This window comes from Lactuca serriola, chromosome 6, assembly GCF_051521515.1.
Source record: "Lactuca serriola cultivar US96UC23 chromosome 6, Lser_US96UC23_V15, whole genome shotgun sequence".
In the NCBI taxonomy this organism is placed as follows: Eukaryota; Viridiplantae; Streptophyta; class Magnoliopsida; order Asterales; family Asteraceae; genus Lactuca; species Lactuca serriola.
The window spans coordinates 179,816,502-179,827,032 of NC_136413.1; the positions used below are offsets into that span (position 1 = coordinate 179,816,502).

Below are 10,531 nucleotides of genomic sequence, written 5' to 3' on the forward strand. Positions count from 1 at the left end.
ATATATATATATATATATATATATATATATATATATATCCATAATTATAATTATTTTTTATGGAAACTAATTAAATTCGTCATTAATGTCGGCAATAACATTCGTTCAGAATGAACTCGTATCTAGTTTTTCATGTATGGGTTCATGTTTGTTTATGGACCCACTCACTTAAAATACAACAAAGTTGCATGGAATATAAAGAACGAGAGTGTATTCTACTGGAATACACTCTTATTCTGTTAGAATATACTCTCATTCTTCTAGAATAAACTCTCAATTTACTAGAATACACTCTCGTTTTTCATGTTCTAAGCAACTTTGTTGTATTTTGAGTGAGTGAGTAATGAAACAAAATACGAAACCATACATGAAAACTTAGATGCAAATTCATTCTGAAAGAATATAATTGCTGATTCCTGATATTAATGACGAATTTATTAGTTTCCATAAAAAAATGAATTATAATTATGGATATCATTTTATATATATATATATATATATATATATATATATATATATATATATTAGAAATCATTTAATATCTATCTTTATTTAATTAAATAATAATTTAATTTTTACTAAATTCTTATTGGTACATTCTAGCACACAATAAATATGAGAAATATTTAAACCTAGCTCTCCCTCTCCCCCTCTCTCTCTTTATCTATATCTATATATATATATATATATATATATATATATATATATATATATATATATATATATATATATATATATGACCGTTGGGAACAGTCATTTAACCTTTCATTCGAAAAAATTGTTGTTACCATTTGTGATCGTTGCAACGGGAGCCAACACCACAACCCTTAACAACATAGGTGGGGTGGTGTTCATGTGTTATGGAGCCGTGAAAGAGATGCCACATCGACAATAAGAACCCTCGTAGGCCAATACCCAATGGTCTAATGGTTGTCAAACGTGGCTCTCGTTTTCAGTTTCTTTCCATTTATATGCTAAATTGATTAGATATGCCGTGCATAAAATATATCATAAACTTATAATTTAATGAAATATCATGACACAATTATAATCTAAGATTTTTTTTCTTTGAAAGAGCAATGATAATGTAAGTTAAACAAAATAGAATTGAACATGCTTATAACACAAATTATCATCCCATCTTAATTTTCTCCAAGAAAGATTAAACAACGCAAATGCTAAAATTCCTGCCTCGGCATGGATTTAAACCTCAACCCTCGGGGATCAATAAGGCAGGACAAAATGGAGATGCGGGGAGGGTTGCAGGACGTTTCCCGCATGCGGGAACACCGCACCGTGGCCGCGGGATGCGAAGCGCGAGTAGGGGTGGAGGTGGGGATGTCATGTTCTCACTCTTCGCCTCATTGGTCCGTTGTTTTTTTTTCTTTTTTTGATTCAAACGGCTATATAGTCGTTATATATATATATATATATATATATATATATATATATATATATATATATATATATATATTTGTTTTTTTTTCCTTTTTTTAAACTATAAATATCACACCATCCAATCATTTTTTTTAAACCGTACCTTATACTTCTCTCTAAAAAATATTAATCAAAATGTCATCATCCGATTCGGCGGCTCTAGAGGAGGCTAAGTTTATCGGTTCCGTCATGGCGAAAATGGTTGCATACTATCAAAACCGACTAGGCGAAACATCACGTGCACGATCTAAACCAAGAAATCCGCGGTTGCGTAGAAATCACAAAGCCGGACACGATCGTCTTATAGAAGATTACTTTGCAGATGACGTCATCTACGTTGTGAAGTTTCGACGTCGGTTCCGGATGAGAAAGGAACTATTCTTACGTATTGTTGGCGATTTGGAAGGCTGCTTTCCATATTTCCAATGGAAAATGGATGCGAGGTGGATAAAAGGTTTCTCTCCCATTCAAAATGTAACATCCATAAATTTTACACCAAATTTAAACTTTTTTGATCATAAATAAAAATAAAATAGTATTGTTTACAAAAATGTTTTCAAATCAATATCCATCAGAGTATCCCAAAATCATAACATAAGGATGAGGAGCGGTACGGTCGCGCCTTCGCCTTTCCATGATCCCCCGAAGTACCTGAAGCAATAAACAGACACTGTAAGCCCGAGGGCTTAGTGAGCTACCCCCAAAATACCAATACCACACTGACATTGCCATATCAGTAACAATCAATCAATCAGTCAACATGCATACTAGCCATTGGCCTGAATGGACCGCCCTACTGGGCCTACAGTATATCTGAATCTATCCCGAGCCTTCGGCATGACTGGTCCACCTCGTGGGCCTGCAGTCTCCCCGGACCGCTCATAGGGTATGTTGGCCTTCAGCACAAAGCAGGACCGCCTCAACCCAACAAACAAGCAAATAACCATGTGCGCATAACTATCATATGTTGGCATATACAAACATCAAACATATCTATCACACTAATCATCAATCATAGAATTCTTTCGTAACTAGAGTACCGACCTAGCAGGTCACTAACATACCAATCCTTACGGATCATAAGAGCATAACATACTGCCTACCCTGATTCCGATCTAAAAGATCATAACCACATGTGGCATAACATAACAATAACAACTAAAGGGCCGGCCTTGGTGCCGTAGACCCTATCGATATAGTGAGGATAACTCACCTCGCAAATGTCGACTCGGAAGATAAACTCCAAATCTCGGATCAATTGACACAGGCTCCACCACCTATGATCATAGTACAATATACTCATAAGTCCTTAACCTTATAAGGGACTCCATAACCCACCAGTCAACCCCTGGTCAAAGTTAAAGTCCTCAATCAAGGTCAACAGTCCATGTTGACCCCAACTCGTCGAGTACCCTCGGCTACTCGCCGAGTTCCTTGAAATACAATCCAACTTGCCGAGTTATCGGGGTGACTCGTCAAGTTCCTTCGATCCTCGTTTAAAATTTAAGGCCGCCTGTCGAGTTCCCTCCTTGCAACTCGACGGATACACACGCATACATAATCTAGGGAAAACTCATCCAACTCTCCGAGTTGTTCTTCAACTCGTCGAGTCTCATGGTAATCTTCATCGGACTCATTGAGTTTTTCATCCAACTCATCGAGTTCACGGCCATCTTCATGTGACTCGCCGAGTCAACCTTGCGACTCGCCGAGTCCAATCAGTCCTCTTTCCATACAGACTTGTTTTGAGCCATGCAGCAGCTCCAAATCACAGATCCAAGCTTCTAGGGCATGCTTATCACATAAGATTGAAAACTTTATGTGCATGCATGGCTTTAAAGGCTCTAAATGCCTATTTTAAGTTCTTAATGGAACTTCATGCCCAAGAGGGACCTTAATCATGACCAAAACTGAAACTTTATGCTTTAAGAATCCAAGGAGGGTCCAGATCTGAAGTTACAACCTCAGATCTAGCCCATAGCTCATTTTTCCAACTTATTATCTCACCAAAAACCCTAAAACTCAACCAATAGAAGAGATTCACAAGGAAAAAGGCTATTTGGTTACCTCCAGAAGATGATAACTGAGATAAGAGTTGATTCCCACACTCTACTTGCTCTAATCTCCTTCTCCTCCAAGCCTTCTCCCTCCAAAGATCCTTTTTTCAAGCTTCAAACACACAATGGGCACACACACACGTATTAGGGTTTTAAGAGCTCTCAAAGACTGCAAAGAGGCCAAAGGAGGCTGAGGCTCCTTTAAATATAGGTGCAAACCCCGGGATTTAGGTTTCATCTGCCAGCTCCTACTCACCGAGTCCCAATTATGGACTCATCGAGTAGGTCACTTAAGACGCGATCCCACCCCGCTGCTACTCGACGAGTAGGTCAACCAACTCGTCAAGTAGAGCTTAACCCAATAAATCTTATTTAAACAATACCTGAGAATCGGGGCGTTACAACTCTCCCCTACTTGAACTAGACTTCGCCCTCGAAGTCCGCTGGAATAAACAATGTCGGGTAATGCTTGCGCATCTCCCCCTCCGGCTCCCATGTCCACTCGGATCCCTTCCGATGTTCCCATTGTACTTTTACTAAAGGTATTTCCTTGTTCCGCATAATCTTCTTCTTCCTTTCCAAAATAGCCATAGGCCTCTCCACATAGTTCAGACGCTCATCGACCTGAATGTCAACCAACGATACCACTGCCTCTTGGTCCATAATGCATTTTCGCAATTGTGAAACATGAAACGTGTTGTGGATCCGGCTAAGCTCCTCCGGAAGCTCTAGCCTATAAGCCACCCTGCCAACCCTAGCAACAATCCGCAACGGCCCAATGTAATTAGGACCCAATTTTCCCCTCTTCCTGAAGCGGATCACACCCTTCCAGGGTGAGACCTTCAGGAGAACCATGTCACCCACCTGAAATTCCAGCTCAGATTGGTGTCGGTGGGCATAACTTTTCTGCCGAATCTGAGTGGTCTGCAGTCACTGTCTAATCTGCTGTATTATCTCGGTAGTTTGTAGAACTACCTCTGTCCGACCCATCACCCTGTTCCCAACCTCGCCCCAGCAGACTGGGGTCCTACACTTCTGCCCATACAACAGCTTGAAAGGCAGGGCGCCAATACTGGAATAATAGTTGTTGTTGTAGGTAAACTCCGCAAGTGGTAGGTGGGAATCCCAACTCCTACCGAAGTCAATGACGCACGCCCTCAACATATCCTCGAGGGTCTGAATGGTCCGCTCACTCTGTCCATCAGTCTGCGGATGGAACGTCGTGCTAAAATGCAGTCACATACCCAGTTCCTCATGGAACTTCTGCCAAATTTCTCTGACGTACAGGTCGGCCAAATTTTCAGCCGATGAACTCTCCCGTATGGCTAGGAAATGGGCACTCTTGGTCAATCGATCCACGATGACCCATATAGCATCGAACCCCCTTACCGTCTTTGGCAACTTCATGATGAAATCCATCGCGATCTGTTCCCATTCCACATCGGAATCTCCAGAGGTTGCAGCTTACCATGCGGCCTCTGATGCTCGGCCTTGACCATCCTACAGGTCAAGCACCTCTCGACAAACCAAGCGATATCTCGCTTCATACCACGCCACGAATAACTCGAACTCAAATCATGGTACATCTTGGTGGCTCCCGGGTGAATCGAAAAACGAGACTTATGAGCCTCCTCCATCACTGTCTGCCGGACCCTTCCAGACATCGGAACCCAAACCCGACCGTAATGGGTCAACAATCTGCGGCTATCCTGAACAAACCGGGCACTTTCGTCGTTAATCCTCTCCAACTTCCAATTCTCTGGTCTCATACCCTCAATCTGAGCATCCCTAACCAAACCCACCAGCGGGGAATCCACCGCTATCCTCATACATCTGGCAGGGGTCGAGGACCCAGCTGACTTGCGGCTCAGAGCATTCGCAACCATGTTCGCTTTACCAGGACGGTAAAGGATCTCGCAATCATAGTCCTTGACCACATCCAGCCACCTGCGCTGCCTCATGTTCAGGTTCAGATGATCCATGATGTGTCTTAAACTCTTGTGATCCGTGTATATAGTGCAACAGACCCCGTACAGATAGTGCCTCCAAATCTTGAAAGCGAAAACCACCGCTCCTAACTCAAGATCGTGCGTAGGGTATCTTGTCTCATGCGGCTTCAGTTGCCGCGATGCGTAGGCTACCACCCATCCTATCTGCATGAGGACTACCCCCAAGCCTGTAATGGATGCATCAAAAAATACCACAAAATCCTCCACTCCCTCGGGGAGTGTCAACATCGGCGCCTCGCATAAACACTGTCGGAGGGTCTCAAATGCCCTCTGCTGCTCAGGGCCCCACCGGAAATCCACCCCCTTCCTCGTTAGACGAGTGAGGGGTACGACAATCTTGGAGAAATCACAAATGAATCTCCGATAATACCCTGCTAAACCCAAGAAACTCCTGATGTCTAAGGGAGATTTCAGAGTCTCCCACTGCATAACCGACTCCACCTTGGCCGGATCGACCAAAATCCCCTCCTGGTTAACGAGATGTCTGAGGAACTGGACCTCTCGTAACCAAAACTCGCATTTTGAGAACTTGGCATACAACCGTTCTCACCTCAGAACCTCCAGCAGCTCCCTAAGATGCTCCTCATGCTGCTCTCGGGTCTTGGAATACACCAAGATATCATCTATGAACACAATGACCGAGTGATCGAGCATCAATCTACAGACTCGGTTCATCAAATCCATGAACACTGCTGGCGCATTGGTGAGCCCAAACGGCATCACCACAAACTTGTAATGACCATAACGAGTCCAAAACGCGGTCTTCTCCACGTCTTCTGCCGTCACCCTGACCTGGTGGTATCCTGATCTCAAATCAATCTTGGAAAACCAAGATGCTCCCTGTAGCTAATCAAAAAGATCGTCTATCCTCGGGAGCGGATAACGGTTCTTCACCCTTAACTTGTTCAGCTCCCTATAGTCAATGCACATCCTGTGCGAACCGTCTTTCTTCCTGACGAAAAGGATCGGTGCTCCCCAGGGTGAGCTACTCGGACGAATAAACTGCTTACCCAACAACTCCTATAACTAAAATGATAGCTCCTGTATCTCCGGCGGTGCCAAACGGTACAACGCCTTGGCGATAGGGGCCGCACCTGGCACTAGGTCGATCTTGAACTCAACCTGCCTCACCGGAGGCACTCCGGGTAACTTCTCCGGAAACACATTAGCAAACTCACTAACCACCGGGACCTCTGAAACTGAGACATGCTCTCTAACCCGCGTATCTACCACATACGCCAAATAACCGACACACCCGTGCTGAATATACTGTCGAGCCCTGGCTGCCGAACAAAACCTTGATCCTGACTTGGTGCCCTCACCATATACCACCAATTATCCCCCACTTGGGGTTCGAACCACCACCCGCTGTCCCTCACAGTCGATCATGGCGCCAAAACGGCTAAGCCAATCCATCCCTACAATCACGCATACATCCCCCATGGGGATAGGAATCAAATCTATCGGGAAGGACACCTCGGAAATCTCCAACTCGCATCCCCGGTAGACCGAAGAAGCAGAAACCTCGTGCTTGTTGGCGATCGAAACTCGTGACGGACACTTAAGATCATCTATCGGCACACTGAACCCTCTAGAGAAGGTCTGAGATACAAACGACCGACTCACCCCCGAGTCAAATAATACCAAAGCGGGCAAATAATTCACTAAAAACGTACCTAACCACAGATACAATCAATAAGCATAACACCAATACAATAACTGAGACAGAGAAAGGAAACGTACCAACAACTACATCCAGCGTTGCCTTGGCCTCCTCGGCCATGAGCTGGAGGGCGCGACCCTGAGCCTTCGGAGGCTCCACCTTGACTGGCCTCCCATCTCCAATCCTCACAGTAGCTGGCGCTGGACCCAGCGCCGGCTTGGAGGCGAGCTGCGAACAGTTGGTCTTCACATGACCAACCTGATGACAATGGTAACAAATCCTCATATCTGCTGGAGGGGCGGACTAACGGCAGTCCCTGGCATAGTGCCCCTCCTTGCCATATTTGTGGCACCCACCTCTTGCTCGACAAACTCCCGAATGACCCCTGTCACACTTTCTACAAGTGCAGATCTGCTGACTCCCAGATCGAGTATCAGTGGTCTTAGACCGCTTAGGCGCCGGCTGAGACTGTGCCGGTGCCTGACGCTACTCCTTTAGTTGCAACTCTATCTCCAACTCACGCCGCCTCGCGGCTTCCTGTAGATCGAGGAGGGTATCACAATGCTGTGTAGCCACAAACTGCCATATATCCGTCTTAAGCATACTCAGATAACGAGTCGTCTGCGACTGCTCCGATGCAAACTCCGGGCAAAACATAGCCCTCTCAGTGAACATCCGGGTAATCTCCATCACAGACACCCCATCCTGTCTCAATGTCAAAAACTCATGAGCAAGTCGCACCCGTTCCACGCACAAAACGTAGCGGGTGCGAAACATATCCCGGAACTGCTCCCAAGTAATAGCAGCCCGCTGATCATCAGAATATGAACCTGCCGTCAATCTCCACCAGTCCTTTGCCCCGAGCCTAAGCAGGTTCAGAGCACACCTAACCTTCTGGTCAGTAGGACATGAGCACTTGAAGAAACAGCCCTCCACGTGAGACAACCACCGCATAGCTCTGATCGCATCCTGAGTACCATCAAATGTCGGGGGCTTCGTATTATTGAAGTCCTGGTACTAGAAAGCCCTTTCGGCTCCTCCTCCAACCCCTGCTGCAGTTACAGCCGAAGTGGCTGCAGCGGGTGCAGTTACAGCCGAGTTGTTCATCCAACTCGTCGAGTTCACGGCCATCTTCATGTGACTCGCCGAATCAACCTTGCGACTCGCCGAGTCCATTTAGTCCTCTTTCCATACAGACTTGTTTTGATCCATGCATCGGCTCCAAATCACAAATCCAGGCTTCTAGGGCATGCTTATCACGTAAAGTTGCAAACTTTATGTGCAATAGTGGCTTTAAAGGCTCTAAATGTCTATTTTAAGTTCTTAATGGAACTTCATGCCCAAGAGGGACCTTAATCATGACCAAAACTGAAACTTTATGCTTCAAGAATCCAAGGAGGGTCCAAATCTGAAGATACAACCTTAGATCTAGCCCATAGCTCATCTTTCCAACTTATTATCTCACCAAAAACCCTAAAACTCAACAAATAGAAGAGATTCACAAGGAAAAAGGCGATTTGGTTACCTCCAGAAGATGATAACTGAGATAAGAGTTGATTCCCACACTCTACTTGCTCTAATCTCCTTCTCCTTCAAGCCTTCTCCCTCCAAAGATCCTCTTTTCAAGATTCAAACACACAATGGGCACACACACACGAGTATTAGGGTTTTAAGGGCTCTCAAAGACTGCAAAGAGGGCAAAGGAGACTGAGGATCCTTTAAATATAAGTGCAAACCTCAGGATTTAGGGTTTCATCTGCCAGCTCCTACTCGTCGAGTCCCAATTATGGACTCGTCGAGTAGGTTACTTAACACGTGATCCTACCCCGCTGCTACTCGACGAGTAGGTCAACCAACTCGTCGAGTAGAGCTTAACCCAATAAATCTTATTTAAACAATACCTGAGAATCGGGGCGTTACACAAAAATGCACGGCTACAATTCGTCAGTTAGCATATGGCATGGGCGCAGAAAAATGGGACGAGTATTTTAGGATGTCAGAGCGTACCGTGCGGGCGTATGTGTACAAGTTCTGCAAAGCGATCTGTTTGGTTTATGGGCAACGATATTTGCGTATACCAACTATTAACGATATCCACCAATTGTACATGGTGCATGAAGGCAAGCATGGATTCCCTGTAATGCTTGGTAGTATCGATTGCATGCATTGGGGTTGGTCATTATGCCCCAACGCATGGCGTGGTCAGTACATGAGAGGCGACCACAAAGAGCTGACGATCGTTCTAGAGCTATCGCATTACATGATCTTTGGTTATGACATGCATTCTTTGGTCCAGCTGGTGCAAAAAATGACATCAATATGCTAGATCAATCGCCGGTATTCAATGACATCTACCTTGGAAAGTCACACAATGTATCTTTCCAAGCAAATGGGGTAGCATATAAGAGTGGCTATTATCTTAATGACGATATATATCCTCCCTTGTCTGTTTTTGTGAAATCGTTTACATGTCCTAACGACCCGAAAAGGAAAAAGTTTAAAGAGGCGCAAGAGTCAACTAGGAAGGATGTGGAGTGAACATTTGGTGTACTTAAGAGACGTTGGCAAGTACTAGCAATCGGGGCAAGGTCATATGAAATGAAAAGGTTACAACACGTAATGTATACATGTATCATATTGCATAATATGATTCTTGAAGACGAAGGAAGAACGGTATGTCGGTACAACGAAAATGAAGTTTTGCCAAATGTCGAAGGAGTAGTCGTTGGTACACAAGAGTATAGGGCGAATAGAAGAAAAGTACACAATCGCGACATTCATCAGGCCCTTCGTGCTGATTTGGTGGAGCGCAATTACAGAGCTCATATTCAGCCCCCAATAGAGTTTTCTCGCGATGATTTATTTGACGAACCAGACGAGGATTCTGATATGTTCTTCGAGAGTGAAGATTCCGATGACGAGAGTGACGTTCGGGAGAATGAGGAAGAAGATGAGGTCGATGACGAGGACGATGATTCCGAGTGACGTATTTTGATTTTTTGTTTGATTTTTTTCTGTTTTTTTTTTTTTAAATTTTCTCATTATTTAAATATTAGGTATAATCTAATTTTTATTTTAATTAATAAAATGCTTTTTATTTTTAATTAAATTTTATGTTTAGTATTAATTTAAAAATTATAAATCATAAAAAAAAAATTATTTAAAAAAAATAGTGAGGAAATCCCTTTCCACCCATTCATTGGGTTTTAGGTGAGGGAAAGAAAAATAATAAAAAAAAAGGGGGTATAACCCACAAAAAATAAGGAAAGCTTCCCTCCTTGAAATACTCCTTTAGTCTAAGGATAGTGCATAATATACTTTGCACATCTTAATTATTAAGAGCATGTTTAGGAAAAACTAGTTAG

The 10,531-nt window shown here is 43.9% G+C and overlaps 1 protein-coding gene across 1 annotated transcript; it reads left to right on the forward strand.

Annotated features, from left to right (window-relative positions):
• Positions 1–1,572: 1,572 nt before the first annotated feature.
• LOC145060447 (uncharacterized) lies at positions 1,573–9,704 on the forward strand. Its single transcript, XM_079008109.1, has 2 exons — positions 1,573–1,891; positions 9,463–9,704. Exons 1-2 carry the CDS (start codon positions 1,573–1,575, stop codon positions 9,702–9,704), a joined length of 561 nt encoding a protein of 186 aa, XP_078864235.1.
• The last annotated feature ends 827 nt before the right edge of the window (positions 9,705–10,531 follow it).